At 53.8% G+C, this 14,758-nt stretch overlaps 5 protein-coding genes across 5 annotated transcripts; 3 read left to right on the forward strand and 2 right to left on the reverse strand.

Annotated features, from left to right (window-relative positions):
- Positions 1 to 5: 5 nt before the first annotated feature.
- BDP81DRAFT_465558 (topoisomerase II-associated protein PAT1) lies at positions 6 to 2,657 on the reverse strand (the record flags this gene model as incomplete). Its single annotated transcript, XM_060594292.1, has 2 exons — positions 6 to 294; positions 346 to 2,657. 2 exons carry the CDS (start codon positions 2,655 to 2,657, stop codon positions 6 to 8), a joined length of 2,601 nt encoding a protein of 866 aa, XP_060439048.1.
- Positions 2,658 to 3,650: 993 nt separating this feature from the next.
- BDP81DRAFT_440116 (uncharacterized protein) lies at positions 3,651 to 4,025 on the forward strand. The gene has a single exon (XM_060591470.1). It carries the CDS (start codon positions 3,693 to 3,695, stop codon positions 3,861 to 3,863), a length of 171 nt encoding a protein of 56 aa, XP_060439049.1. The 5' UTR covers positions 3,651 to 3,692; the 3' UTR covers positions 3,864 to 4,025.
- Positions 4,026 to 6,295: 2,270 nt separating this feature from the next.
- BDP81DRAFT_410883 (glycolipid 2-alpha-mannosyltransferase) lies at positions 6,296 to 8,445 on the forward strand. Its single transcript, XM_060589138.1, has 4 exons — positions 6,296 to 6,567; positions 6,717 to 7,604; positions 7,658 to 7,946; positions 8,000 to 8,445. Exons 1-4 carry the CDS (start codon positions 6,517 to 6,519, stop codon positions 8,065 to 8,067), a joined length of 1,296 nt encoding a protein of 431 aa, XP_060439050.1. The 5' UTR covers positions 6,296 to 6,516; the 3' UTR covers positions 8,068 to 8,445.
- Positions 8,446 to 8,506: 61 nt separating this feature from the next.
- On the reverse strand, positions 8,507 to 9,102 carry BDP81DRAFT_332917 (ribosomal protein S12; the record flags this gene model as incomplete). Its single annotated transcript, XM_060585628.1, has 2 exons — positions 8,507 to 8,878; positions 8,938 to 9,102. 2 exons carry the CDS (start codon positions 9,100 to 9,102, stop codon positions 8,507 to 8,509), a joined length of 537 nt encoding a protein of 178 aa, XP_060439051.1.
- A 432-nt stretch (positions 9,103 to 9,534) lies between these two features.
- Positions 9,535 to 11,649, forward strand: BDP81DRAFT_359677 (acyl-CoA dehydrogenase). The gene is made up of 3 exons (XM_060586384.1): positions 9,535 to 10,095; positions 10,153 to 11,013; positions 11,076 to 11,649. The coding sequence occupies exons 1-3, from the start codon at positions 9,983 to 9,985 to the stop codon at positions 11,440 to 11,442; spliced, it is 1,341 nt and encodes a 446-aa protein (XP_060439052.1). The 5' UTR covers positions 9,535 to 9,982; the 3' UTR covers positions 11,443 to 11,649.
- The last annotated feature ends 3,109 nt before the right edge of the window (positions 11,650 to 14,758 follow it).

The following is a 14,758-nucleotide window of genomic DNA, read 5'->3' on the forward strand; positions in this document are numbered from 1 at the left end:
TTCCCTTACTGAAGCAATTCGACATCCAAACCAATGGAGTGCATGAAAAGGTTGACAGTGGCCAACCGAGTAGTTGCCATGGCGCCTGGGAGTGTCTTTGCGTGCGCGACGGTGTCGAGGACGCGGTCCTTGACGGCAAGGACCAGGCGTTGCTGCTGTTCAGGGTTGGCGCTGACACCAACCGCAGCGAGGAGCTGCCAAACCACAACGTCTTCTCCGGTATTGACGCTACCGGGGAAGATGTGATGGAGAGTAGGCTCGAGCTTGTTGAAGAACATGTTGAAGGTTTGCTCCCTGTGGCATTGTTAGTACATGTGAGTGCTGACTGGATGTTTCTTGACTTACCACTCAGCCCACAGCTGAGGGCTACCTCCGCCACCTTGCTTCAAAAGTTCGGCTCGACTCAGGATGAGAGTCAGCATGGAGCAGCCCACGCGAGTCTTGGCAATGAGATCAATATTCAACTTGGTGCTAATAAGACCAAGCACACCCGTCACGATGTCCAGTTCCGTCTCGTTAAAGTAGGCAAACAGGCTCGGCATGACAGCTGCGGAGAAGAGCTCAATGCTCTCACGCATAGCAGCATTGAGGCTGACCTCGCCGTCGGTAGTCTGAGCTCCATAGACCACATCGAGCTGGTCCAGGTGGATGATGATCATGGTCAGAATCGTGGTGCGCTGCTCGAAGCTGATGTGGCGGAACACGCGGGGAATGGCCTTCTTGCCCTTGGGGAAGGATAGGAACGCAATGAAGGGGTGGAGGGTGGTGGCGCCAATAGGCTCATGGACCTTAAGATCGTTCCAAAGCTGAGCATTGTAGCCTTGGGCCGTCTCCAACCATTCCTGATGCTTAGCAAGGAACTCTTCGTCGTTTCCATTTGTAGGCGGAGGGGGAATGAAGCGGGCGTGATCTTCCATCTTCATGATGGTGTTGTAGACCTTCTCAATGTTTCGCAAGATGGCCTTGCGATCCAGGTTGTTCGACTCACCATGACGCTTGCCGTTGCCAGGACGGTTGGCATCTCCACTGCTGTCAGTTCGCTTGATGTTGAGGAGGGGCTTAGGCGTCTTGGCATTGCTGAAAGAGATCTTTCCAAGACTGCCAGCGATGACCAGCTGTGGATTCTTGGGCTTGTTCTTGGCAGCCTCGACAGCACGTTGAACTTGCTGCTCCATTCGCTGAACATGGTTCTCTGCTGCCCGTCCTTGTCTTCTCATGTTGCCCTGGCGACTGCCGGTCTGAAAGAGGTAGGTTTGAGCAAAGTTATTCAACGGCTGGTTCGGGTTCTGACGTTGGCCGCCACGGATCTGGCTCAGAACCTGGTAGTAGAAGTCCTCAGTCAAAGAATCATCGTTGGTATTGTCGATAGGGTTTCCAGTGGCCGAGACGAGTTGCTGCAGCTGAATACGTGTAACGAAGTTCTTGTCTTGGGGTGTCATAAGGCCGTTATCCTTAGACAGGAGCCAAATCTTGTGATTGCGCTTAGCACGTTTGGTTTCTTGGTCAAGGTAGGCGGCCTTTTCGTCCTCCGACAGATGTGCAAGATGCTGTTGCTGTTGCTGCTGTTGCTGCTGTTGCTGTTGCTGCTGTTGCTGCTGCTGATTGGCGGACGGAACACGTCCCATAGAGCCTTGCGAACGGTGTCCTTGGTGTCCATGGGCCTGGTGATGAGCTTGAGGGCCATGAGCGCCAAGCCGCGCGGCGTCGCCTGAGAGTCTGTTCGGGTTCTGGAGAATCTGAGTCGGCTGCGAAGGCGGGGCTTGGGAGTGAGGAGGCTGAGCGAGCGGGCTGGGAGTGCCTTGAATGGGCGGGGTCGGCTTGGAGGTGATGGACTGAGGTCTCTGCAGAATCTGTACGGGATGTCCATGGCCAGGATGCTGGTGAGGCTGACCACCACGCTGCTGGTGATGTTCGGCGCCCTGGAAGGACTGCTGTTGGGTAGGTTCGGGTCGTCTGTAGCCGTACTCAGGGCCGGGGTAGCCCTGAGCGGGCGGCGCAGATTCCGAGAAGGCTGGCTGAGGGGTTCGTTGGGTGGCTTGCTCTCGCATTGCCTTCTCCACCTCCTCCAGACTCATGACCTTCCTGCTGGCGGACGGGATAGCCTGCGGCTTCGGGGAAGGCTCTGGAATAGCATTCTTCTTTGAAGGCATGCCCCAGAGCGACGCATCGACGTGTAAGTCGGGAATGGGTTCCGCATCCTTGTACTTCTCATAGCCAGTGCGAACAGGTCTGGGGGCCTGCTGACTCTGAGGATAGTAGTATTGCTGCGGAGGCTGGGCCTGCTGGTAATGCTGCTGGACGGGCACAGGTGCGGGAGCAGGCTTGGCGGCTGGAACTTGACGGCTGTAGCGGACCTGCTCCTCCTCGATGGCGTCAGACACCTTTGCAGTTTGGCCAAAGAAGTCGAAGTCCTTTCCAACAGAAGCATTCGAGATGGTAGCCGGGCCACCGCCTCCGAACGTGTCATCGTTGAAAGCATCACCGCTCTCCTCGAGTTGGTCGCCTAGTCCATCGTACGTATCGTCGAACTCGACAGCGTCGTCGTCCTCGGCATCGCCGCGAGAAAGGCCGGCGAAAGGATCGTGGGTCTGCGAGAAGCCTGGTGCCGCCGTGTTGTGGCTAGCAGGGCGTGTCGGGTCGAAACCGAAAAAAGACATGTTGAACAACTAGTCCGTCTTCGTTTCAAATAAGAGAAATAGCTGTATACTAGGTCGTGGTCAGCATCGGGTTTGGGTTTCTGACGAAGTGAGGCAAATAGATGCTGAGGAAGAGATGTTGGAGATCGTAGGTTGAGGGAAGGAAGAAGAAGTCCAGAGACCAAGATGGGTCTGAAAAGCCCAAGAAGGGCAGGAGCAAGTGGTCCCCCCCCCGCTTCGTGGGATCATTATGGCTAAACTGTTGTGGCAAGGAAGCTGCCCGGCATCTCTCTCGCCTTGACGAGTTCAGGCAGGGGTTGCAGCTGCCACTATGAAGACAATGGGGAAAGAGACAAACGCCGTGGCAAGTAGGCTCTCGAGAATCTAGAACAAGACTGAAGGCAAGAGAAGTTGTGCGACTTACCACTAAGAGAATGAGAGATCTGTGGATTTAGGTGTAGCAGCTCCCAAAACTATCATGATGTCGTCAAAGACAAATTCCAAAACCGAGAGCAAAGCGACAAGGCATAAACAGGGGTGCTATGGCCGGATCTGCTCAGTGAATTGACATCCAGAGACAAGATATTCACCAAGGCACAATGTTGAACACAATGCACCAGGTGCGATTCGGAGCGTAAAAGGAAGCAAAAAGAGTCGCGTCGCTGGGGTTAGGTTGCGATGGCCAGAGTGGTGATGCACCATTCGCATCCATGGTGAGGAATTGAGGCTCGAGAGCCTTGGGGACCCCACTACATGGCTTACTCCGAGCCAATGAGCAAGCTTGGACAGCTGAGCTGCTAGGACTCCAGTCACGTGGGATGTTAGTCATACGCCGGCTGCTTGGGATGGCCTGGGGATAGCCCCTCTCGTCATTGTGGCCTGTATTATTTGTTCGCCCAATGTGGATGGAGGGGTCCTGATCAGGGATCTTGATGGGTGACACCCATCATCAATTGCACCCTGTTTGTTAACATAGGTGATATAACTACAGTCTATACTGGCACTCGTATGGCAGATTCAACGGTATCTAATCCACCAAAGTCCAATTATGAGAAGATGAGATATACATGGACTGAAAACTGGGAATGTCTCCAGCCTTGTCCAAGATGCTGCCTTGAAGCATCCTGTTTACAGTATTTGCCTGGGTTCAATACTTACCACTCGCTTTGTTTCGTTCATGACGATGTTGACGTTTTGATACTGTGGGAAATTCCGTATGACTTTTAACTAAATTCATTTTGATAAATTCAGAATTAATGTCCAAAGTTTGTTTGCATTCTGAGGCTTCCTTCAACATCTTCTAAGCCATTCGCTTATCCTAGTCTGATCGACAATCTAGGTATTCATATGCAGCTCAATGTTTGATTAACATTCACTTGAGTGTTGGCAGAAGAGCAGAGTCTCAAACCATCATTATTAATCTTCACTACCACCTTTGTGAGGGAAGGAGGCTCATGCTATTGACCGATGCCATGGAACACCTTGACTTTGTATCGACTCTTGTACACCACTGTGCTGTCGACTGACCTCCCTTGATCCAGGCATCAATCATCAGTAAGAGATCATGGGGGATTACACACACTTGTCAAGCTCGCATCGCTGAGCAATATCGGTCAGAACCAGTTGGAACGTAATGCACTTATGATGCCAGACAGGAATCTATCACCTAGCCGGTGCTGCCCGCCTACCAAGCACCCAATCAAGCACGAGGAAGCGACATTTTGACAGGTTCATCCCGTTTGGTGATTCCGGACCACCCGACTAGAATAGACGACCGAACATGTAGGCTGGCTGTCTCTTCGGAATGCTCCATGTACCAAATAAGGCACCTGGTTACAGATTTGACGCTGCGGGCATAAGTAAGGTATGAGCACGACCAGCACAGTGCTCTGTGCCCTGCGTGTGGTGTTCTGATCTTTCGGACAGTCCGCTGTCAACGGTGCATCATGTACCTCTCGGGATGATCGTAAGTCTCTTGAAGAAGATCAGCCAGTCGCATGGGCTGCTTGTGTGAATGTTTTCATGTGCAAAGAGCAAACCCGAACGCGAGCACATGTTGACAACTGAATAAAGTGTTACCATGTTGTCGTTTGCAGATGTAGAGTCGGTTGCAGTAGTTGAGCTGAGCTCTCGGCTCGAGCTTTGGGGGTAAATGGCCCGGCGATCAGTTGCACGGCACCGGGCGGGATACGAGCGGCAAGCAGCTAAAGGCACGGAAGCCACACGAGCCTACTACGTAGCAAGAGAGCCAATTTGGCGTTATCGAAATGTGTTGCACTGATTCGATGCTGAGAAAGTCGCCAAGAGCCAGGTGAGAATTCCACGGTCTGACACTACCTTATTGTTGAGCATGAGGTACTTTTCTCCTGGGCTGCTGTGGCTGCAAGAAGAATCGCGACTCGTACGGTATTAGCAGGTCCATCATTGTGTGGAATCTGGAGATCAATAAAACATGGCAACTTATCAAGACCTTGGGCTCAACGTACCTAGCTAATCTACACGAGGCCGCTAGATCTGCCAGGGGCAATCAAAATGGAGATGTGTACATGTCCATTGCAGAAGAAAGTGCAGGGAGCTGAGAAGCTCTGTGACGCAGGGCAGAAGGGATGGCAGTGAGTTTCAGACATGAAGATTATCTGTTCTGGGGGAGAAACCATGTGTGCAAGCACTACCAGCTCCAGACTGGGTGCACATGGTAACGTCCCTGAGTCTACCATCACGGCTCGACCCCGTCGAATGGCAGGGTGAACTTGGGTGGCACACGGAGAGATTTCCCGTCCATTGGGTCGCTCGGCCAGTGCTAAATGGGGTTCCAGCTGATGCCAGCCAGCTTCCAAATCGAAGGGAAAGCTCCTGCTCACCTCTGAACCCCTGGTCTACTCCGTACGGTCCCGTCTACCAGAGTCCCAGGGCTGACGGGAGGCCGCTGCAACAGATTCTCACAGTGGCCACGTTCCCTGTCCCCGATCATATGGAGAACGGAAGCCCAAGAGTTGGGAACGGGTACGCGGCAGCCCTCTGCGGCGAAGAGAGGTACGTGGAGGATACTTAGTTGTTAGAAGCATGCCATGCCCAGAATCCATGTCTCGTGTACCTTACTCTGGACCTGTCAGTCGCCAGCCTTTCTGTATCCGTGATATTCTGTATTCGTACGGATACTCCGTAGGTATTCGACTTCTCCCTGCTTTCGTTGAACTGTTCCTTTGCATGTCGGTTTTCACAGTTGCTCGAGAAGAGATATAATTATCGACTTTCGCACGTAATTGTACCTCTTCGCTTCTGCATGGGGCTCATGTACAGAAAATATGGGCGAATGCAGCTGTTGAGTTCAGGTCTGCTTCCATCAATCTCAATCCTGAGAAGTGGGCGATACCTAGAGCTGGCCAGCGGAAGTAGATGTCAATACATATTTCTGCGTAGAGATACTTGTCTCCTGCTGACTGCTCTTTTTGAGTTGCGAACCTCCTGGGTTCAGGCCAAGTCGTCGCCCCACCCCCTTTATTCCACGTCGCGGTACTTCCTGCTAGCGCTCCCTTTTCTCGGGGTGGACGCACCGCGTACGCTGCATTCGTACCCCCTAACCCTGTGAGAGTCCTTCAGGTCCCCCAGAACCAGTGGGTTGCTTTGGCTGCTAGCGCGCTCCTGTTACTCCAGCTCCTCTGAACATTTTCCTGAGAAGCCATCCGCCTCTCTCCCGTCGACTCGTACGAATACGTATCCCTTCCTGTGCACCTCTCTTTTTTTTTTTTTTCCTCCTCCCTTTCCCAGTTGCCCTTGTTCATCTCGGGGGAAGAACGGGATTTCTCTTACTTTTCCATTTTACTTCAACCATTTCAACCCGACCCGGGCTTCCATCAAAGGCCTGAATACTTCGGTCAAGATGGCGACAGGCTCAGCACGCTATGTGCGATACATTCTTTTCGCCTTCTTCGTAAGTTGATTACCAGCTACCAGTCTGCGCGAGCGCAGTCAGCTCTAATCCCTAGACGGCACGATGCCTTTCGCATCTCGACGATATTTCCGTGATTTATGCGACAACGGAGCTTCATGATCCCGTGCTTACATCTACTTCTCGTGCAGGGCCTCGCCGTTTTCTACTTCATTTCCCACTCCAGCTACGAGGGCGTAAGGCTTCAGGATGGCTCTTTCAGCAAACCTGGCGGTGCTCCAGCCGGCGGCCAGCAGCAGCAGCAAGGCGAGAACAAGGAGGCCGAGAAGCTCAAGCAGCCCGCTCAATCCGAAGCCAAGGGCCCCAAGGTCGGCGAGGCATACAACCCCAAGGACTGGCCCATGGCCATGACCCCGAACGAGCCCGGCTGGGATGAGCTCTCTGGCATTGCATCCGGCCCGCGCATGAATGCCACCTTCGTCACTCTCGCTCGCAACTCCGATATCTGGGACATTGCCCGCTCCATCCGTCAGGTTGAGGACCGATTCAACCGCCGCTACAACTACGACTGGGTCTTCCTGAACGACAAGCCCTTCGATGCCACTTTCAAGAAGGTCACTACCTCCCTTGTTTCCGGCAAGACTCACTACGGCGAAATCCCCAAGGAGCACTGGTCTTTCCCCGAGCACATTGACCAGGAGAAGGCCCGCAAGGTCCGTGAGGACATGGCCCAGCGCAAGATCATCTACGGCGACTCTGTGAGCTACCGCCACATGTGCCGCTTCGAGTCGGGTTTCTTCTTCCGCCAGCCTGCCATGATGAACTACGACTACTACTGGCGTGTTGAGCCCTCCATTGAGCTCTTCTGCGATATCCACTACGATCCGTTCCGCTTCATGAAGGAGAACAACAAGAAGTACAGCTTCGTTCTGAGCTTGTACGAGTACGTCGAGACCATCCCTACTCTGTGGGACAGCACCAAGAAGTTCATCAAGAACCACCCCGAGCACATTGCCGAGGGCAACTCTATGGGCTTCCTCAGTGACGACGGTGGTGACTCTTACAACCACTGCCATTTCGTAAGTTGACCGACGAATAGACGTTTACCAGAGACATTACTGACCGAAACTAGTGGTCCAACTTTGAAGTTGGTGACCTCAACTGGCTCCGCTCCAAGGCCTACATCGACTACTTCGAGTCCCTCGACCAGGATGGTGGTTTCTTCTACGAGCGTTGGGGCGACGCGCCTGTGCACTCCATCGCCGCCGGTCTCATGCTGCCGAAGGACCAGATTCACTTCTTCAACGATATCGCCTACTACCACGTTCCCTTCACCCATTGCCCCACGGGCGAGAAGGTTCGTCTCGACAGACGCTGCCACTGCAACCCCAAGGACAACTTTGACTGGAAGGGCTACTCTTGTAAGTTGGACTGGTTGACGAACTTTCCACAAACATCACTAACAGCGAGACAGGCACGAGCCGCTACTTCGAGATCAACGGTTTGGACAAGCCCGAGGGTTACGAAAACCAGCAGGACTAGAGCAAATCAGGGGCGTGATAAAAGAGTGGCATGTAACAACAAATTCCAGAACTGGCCTTGGGTAAGGCCGCCAATTGAGTTTACTTACATCGATGAGAGGCACTGGTTAGGCACATGGGTACCAACTGTGGAGTGGCGTAAAATGTTCTGTAAGACTTGGACACGTTTTTTGCTGTATAGATATAGGCAAATGGAAGGGTCCGTCTGGTGTTCGTCCAGCTTTAACTTCAATTTTTTTTTTCAAACCCCTGTTTGAACATTGTGAAATCTCTTTTGGTATTTTGTACATTGTAATAGTACACGTCTTTGATATATCTCATGGGTGTCTAATAGTCGTACACCACACAGCAAGGCAAAACTGCCTCCCGCTCTTAATCCCTTCCACAGCCCCCCTCCCCACCCCCCATCCCAGCCCCTACCGCCCATATCTTCCTCCAACTTAAGAAACAGTAGCCTTCTTGGGCTTCATCGTGCCGTACTTGGACCGGGACGTAGCACGGTTGGCCACACCTCCGAGATCAAGGGCGCCACGGACGAGATGGTACCGCACACCGGGACAATCCTGACTGCGGCCTCCGCGGACGAGAACGACGCTGTGTTGCTGGATGTTGTGGCCCTCGCCGGGGACGTAGGCGGTAACGTGGCGGCCGTTGGAAAGGCGTACACGAGCGGTCTTGCGCTGGCCGGAGTTGGGCTTCTTGGGACGGGTGATGCCGACTTTGAGGCAGACGCCCTTGAGGGCGGGAGCGTTGATCTCGGACAGGGCGGGGGAGACGGCGTGACGGGCGCGCTTTCCCTTCTTGTGGCAGCCCTGTGAAGTTGAGAGAGTTAGTGAGGGTATCGTGTAGGGAGGGAAGGGGAGGGACGAACTCTCAGGACCTGCATGATGGTGGCATTTTGTACAGGCGTCGAGGAGAAGGATCGGATCAGGGGGGTGGTGATGGTGGCTGTCGGTGTGAGGATGGAGGCGGCGCGAGGGAATGTCGCTGGCCTCATCGCCGGGGCGAAGAGGGATCTGAGGAGTGTGCTGGCCATGTCGGGCAACTGGGTGTCGAGAGTGGTCGGCGTCCAATTGCTGTCGTCACGATCTGGTAGCTATCGTCGCGAAAGCACCTTACGTGCATTCGAATCCCTGGAGCTGGATTTTTTGCTTACCTAAGTCAATTGGCTATCGCAAGGGGTTGAACGATTATCGGCGCCTCAGGCCAGAGGAGCCCTTCCGTCCCCCGGACCCACTTCCGACCTTGCACTCGGACCACGGACGGCATCGGCTTAGGTATCCTCGCACTGGGCGGCTTTAGAGGTGCATCACATGCCCGTTGCAAGAATTCAGGTCCTGACGTAAGCGACTTTAGCGTCACTGTGTCACCGTCCAACTCGGAACCCCCCTGGCTTGTTCGCCCGTCTGGGTGCTAAGCCGTCGGCTTTCCCCCAGACTTGGAGCAAAACTGGGGACTCTGGGACAGTGTTGGGCCCCCCCAGTGTCCCCCCCGCTGCGGGATGGATATCCTCGGCTGAAGCGGGCGCTGTGTCTGTTCGCCAGCCGCCAGGTACCGTGGCTTCGAATGGCTTTGAGGTTCACGGTCTAGGACGCACCGCATCTTTGACTTATTTCGTGTGGCCTGCCTACCTTCCACATACTCCTGACTTGCTCTCCGTCTACGATTAATCTCACCTTATCATCTCACACTTCATTTCGGGAAACCGTTCAACGCCAATTGACCGTTTCCGTCCGGGCGTCTTGCCTCTCAGTTAGCTAGCACCGCACGGCCGAGGGAGACCATAAGTAGCCGAGGAGTTCCCACGATCCCCAGATCCTCCCGCACATTCGGAGTTTCTTCTTGCCTTGTTGTCTCTTGCTTTTGCCGATTTTCTTGAGTGATCTCGAGGCTATATACACATCATATCCTATACCATGTCGTCGATTGCTAGGGCCGTTCGCCCTGCTTTGAGGGGAAGCCGCGGTGTTGCTGCTCTCGCGAGGGTGAGGACTTACACACCGGGCAGAGCGCTCTCGCCACTCCAGCAGTACGTCTTCACCTTGCCCAGTCTGTACTGAACAACACTAACCATTCCCTCCTCCAGGACCGCAAGACCCCTTTCCACCACCCAGCGCCGCCGCAATGCCGACCACTTCGACATCGCCGACATCCCCCCGACGCCCATCACCCACCTCTCCGAGGTCGAGGCCGCGATGCAGGAGGCGGTGAGCAAGTTCGCCAACGAGGTGATCGCCCCCAAGGTGCGCGAGATGGACGAGGCGGAGAACATGGATCCGGCCATCGTGGAGCAGCTCTTTGAGCAGGGCCTCATGGGCGTCGAGATCCCCGAGGAGTACGGCGGCGCGGGCATGAACTTCACGAGCGCCATCATCGGCATCGAGGAGCTCGCGCGCGTCGACCCCAGCGTCAGCGTGCTTGTGGATGTGCACAACACCCTCGTCAACACGGCCATTATCAAGTGGGGCAGCAGCCAGCTCAAGAAGCGCTTCCTTCCCAAGCTGGCCACCAGCACCGTCGGCAGTTTCTGTCTGAGCGAGCCTGTTAGTGGTTCTGATGCGTTTGCGCTGGCGACCAAGGCGACCAAGACGGAGAGCGGGTACAAGATTAGCGGTTCCAAGATGTGGATTACCAACTCCAAGGAGGCTGACTTCTTTATCGTGTTTGCAAACTTGGACCCGTCCAAGGGGTACAAGGGTATCACGGCGTTCATCGTCGAGAAGGACACCAAGGGGTTCTCTATCGCCAAGAAGGAGAAGAAGCTGGGTATCAAGGCCAGCAGCACGTGCGTAATCAACTTTGACGATGTCGAGATCCCCAAGGAGAACCTCCTCGGCGAGGAGGGCGCGGGTTACAAGTACGCCATTGGTCTCTTGAACGAGGGACGTATCGGTATTGCGGCCCAGATGACTGGTCTCGCTCTCGGCTCCTGGGAGAACGCCGTCAGGTAAGACTGCCCCTTTCTTACCCCCTGACTGAATCTTCTTCTCAAACTAACCACTTTTGAAGATACGTCTGGAACGACCGCAAGCAATTCGGCCAGCTCGTCGGCGAGTTCCAGGGCATGCAGCACCAGATCGCCCAGTCCTACACCGAGATCGCCGCCGCCCGCGCGCTGGTCTACAACGCGGCGCGCAAGAAGGAGGCGGGCGAGAACTTTGTCATGGACGCCGCCATGGCCAAGTTGTACGCCAGCCAGGTCGCCGGCCGCGTGAGCGGTCTGGCGATCGAGTGGATGGGCGGCATGGGTTTCGTCCGCGACGGGCCCGCCGAGAAGTTTTGGCGTGATAGCAAGATTGGTGCTATTTACGAGGGCACGAGCAATATCCAGCTCAACACTATTGCCAAGTTGTTGCAGAAGGAGTATACCGCATAGAGAGGTGGTGTCTGCTTGAGTTCGAATGATGTTGAAGAAGAAGGAAAGTAGTCAGGTTGCAAAGCTTTGATTTTACGGGAGTCGTGTAGGTTAGTAGATGGAGTCTTTTGATAGTAAAAGCGACACGATTCGGTGTTGGGGCGTATGGCCTCGCGAATGATGACTCGTTAGATGCTATTTGAAATCACATGTGAAAAGTCTTCAGCGTTTCATTGTGAAGTTGCGTCGCCTACGTGATTTGAGCCTCGGTATATCGCGATGTCTCTGTATGTTTAGTGTAACGGCGACTTGCCTACCTATTCCATAATGTCAATCTTGAGGGGCGTCGCAAGAAACGTTGTCAGTAGACTATCGCGACCGAGAGTCATCCTTCTCGTCAAATCCGGGGTCAATTGCCAGAGGGCACTCTCGAGTGCAAGCAGCTTGAGGCAAAGAAGGGTTCACTGTTGGCAAGGCACTGGTCTATCAAGTGCTTTTCTTTCAGTTCAAGCAGGGTCTGCATTCGGTGGTATCTGGGTCCAATGACAATGTCTTATCGGCGAAGACAAAAGTTGGCGTGATATCATTATACGAAACAACTCGTTACGTGAAGAACTACTACCTGGGAGGTTTGGGTGATTATCTTATGTAGTAGATTATCACTAACACCTCCATATCTGAAAAAGAATATATAATCAAATTCGACATTAACGACTCCGTCTGCAAGAACTACCTCACGACACTTGTGCCAAACATCGTAGAAACGAGACCAAAGCACCGGCCTCGTGTAAGCACGAGTAGTCATTGACGTCGACATATTCCATTTCATCCCATCTCAGGCGTCCAATATGTAAGTGCCGCGTCTGTCTGCATGAGCTCAACAGCATTTTGTACGCTTCACCTGCCCCGTTACGCTAAGGTTCTATGTCTTTTCGAGCAACATCAGACCAGAACATGGACATCTGCCAGCAACACACGGACCAATGGAATCTGACCGGGAAGTGGCCCGGTGAGAGTTGGACCGTGGAAGGCATTGCAAAAATCCCCAAGTACCGATGCGATGGCAAGTCCGAGCGGTTCGTGATCGGCTTCATCGCATCTCGATGATCAAAAAATAGGGATGACAGAGTGCATGAGTGAAGGAAGTTGATCGGCTTGAGCCGCAACTTTCCACACCATTGTTGATCCGAGGTTGGGATAGAGATCCAGCCATAGTGACAGACTAACTTACCACATCCCACCTCGGGAGGATTGCCTGGGCATGACGCGGACCGGGTGGGTTGGGAAGGGGACCACCTTGGACGGCGGCCGCGGAGCGAGGGTGGGTCGAAACGGTTCCGCGACGTCGAGCCCTCGAAGTTGGCGGGCTGGAATTACGTGTCTCTCCCACCTTTCGGATAAACCATAGTGGTCCTTGTCTGCTATCTGCGTAGGTCTGTAAGTGGTATTAATCTCTCGGGTATGCATTTGCGGTATGCTTGGTTCAGCTGGGCCATGTGTGGTGGTTGGCAGTGAGTGAGCTGCTTGGTTGGGTTGGTAGGTTTTGTTTCAGGTACACGTTACAGATGACATGATGAGCCGTGGTATGGCATTTCCGTTGATCTTGTTTGTGATTGGGACGAGAACGACGGGACGGGAGTCGAGAAGACTGTCGTGGGCGGAGTACAATGGGCGGTGACCCGAATTCGGGGTTGATGGACTAGCTATCCACAATTTCCCCGTCCCGAAGAGGTAGCTCAAGTGCTGTCAGTTCGTATTCAAGAGAGGGGACCCGCGTGTTTGATTATTTATCAATGTTCAGCGGAGGTGTGGGTGAGAGATAGTGTGTGTGTGTGGAATCTGGGGGAGGTTTTGCGGTGTTAGTGACTGGAGGAGAGGGCTGAGGACTTGGCCGTCGGTGTGGCGCGGCGTTGGGCCGGAAAGGCCGGCCGGCAGCTGTGTGGTGGCGGGGGGGGGGGGGGGGGCATTTTGGTGAGACCTGTTCGGCAGAGGTGTCAGCCGGGAGGCTAAGTCGGCCGGCGATTAGAACCCCCATCACGAGGTGGGCGGTGGTGTACTTAGAGTCCCTGTGGCGATGACGTTGGCGAGGCGGCCTCCTGGATTGTGGGATCTGTCATATGCTTAAGACGTCGTTGGTGGTGGATGAGAGCATGACGGGTATTTCTCGTGTAGAATCAAAGTGTGGATGTGATTGTTGGATCCCGGAGGGTTTGAAATATTAGCATGTGCTCGGTATCATTTAAGGGATTACCGGCTTTTAGAAGCCAGTGAATGACAGACAGTAGGTGAGTAAGGTAGGTAGGTAGTGAGTACTCTGCACGGAGTAGTCAGCGTGAACTTGGGGAGGTGTGTCCCACATTACATACTGTAGGTCCATAGGATGAGAAAAAGAGGGACTAGAGCAGGGCTAGACGTAGAGACGGAAGACGGGAAACCTAGGGCTGCATCATCAGATCATTGCGAGGTGACGGGCAGCGTGTATGTGAAGTGTGATTTGTGCGTGGTGGACGTGATGGGGATCGGGCGATGATGCAGCTGCTGCAAGCCGGCGACTGCGAGGATGGGCCGTATTGGGAAAACTGGGCCGATAAACTCCCCGAGACTTGGAGATGGTGATACTCTGTGTGTCTGTACCCGTACAGAGTACCTATGCTTTGTACAATGTCGTACAGTACCTTAGCATATACCTAAAGATGAGTGACCCGGTAGATATCTAGGGGAATGATGTGAGTAATACTGCTACACAGTGAAGTGTCTAGCTGGGTGCCCGAGTGACTGTTTGTGCTGTTCTATCATCTCTACTATGTATTGGTGTGAGAAATGGACTTTGTAAAGTCTGGAGAGAGTGAGGTGAGGTGTGATGAGAGGGCCACTGTGTGGGTGGACAGAGTGGAATTGCTGAAGCTCTCCCGTCCAGTCACCGGTGACTCTTGTTTGGACCATGTACAAAGGTACAATGTCCATTGTATCCTCAGCTTGGGCGAGGAACAAAGTGACAAGAGCGAGTCCAGCCTGCCTAGGTCGGCAGGTCCTGACGTCTCCGGGGCTCCTCCCGTCAGTGAACCCGGGAATGCAAATTGATTGGCGCAGAGCAGAAATGAATCTTCACCACGGTGAAACAGTACGGTAGGGGAAAAAGTCCTAGGAAAGCCTTGGGAGCCCCACGTCCGATCCAGGACTTTTTCTCAGGTCGCTTCCCTTCTTTTCTTCCAGTCCTTTCCCTATGTGCCTACCCCTCTATGAATCTGCAGGGCGCCGCCACAAGTTGTTGAATCGTTTCACTGCCCGCCAATTATTTGGCTGGTGATACCGAGATGTACAGGACGACGAAGGCAGG

Source organism: Colletotrichum phormii (assembly GCF_030913505.1).
Source record: "Colletotrichum phormii strain CBS 102054 chromosome Unknown BDP81scaffold_31, whole genome shotgun sequence".
Taxonomy (NCBI): Eukaryota; Fungi; Ascomycota; class Sordariomycetes; order Glomerellales; family Glomerellaceae; genus Colletotrichum; species Colletotrichum phormii.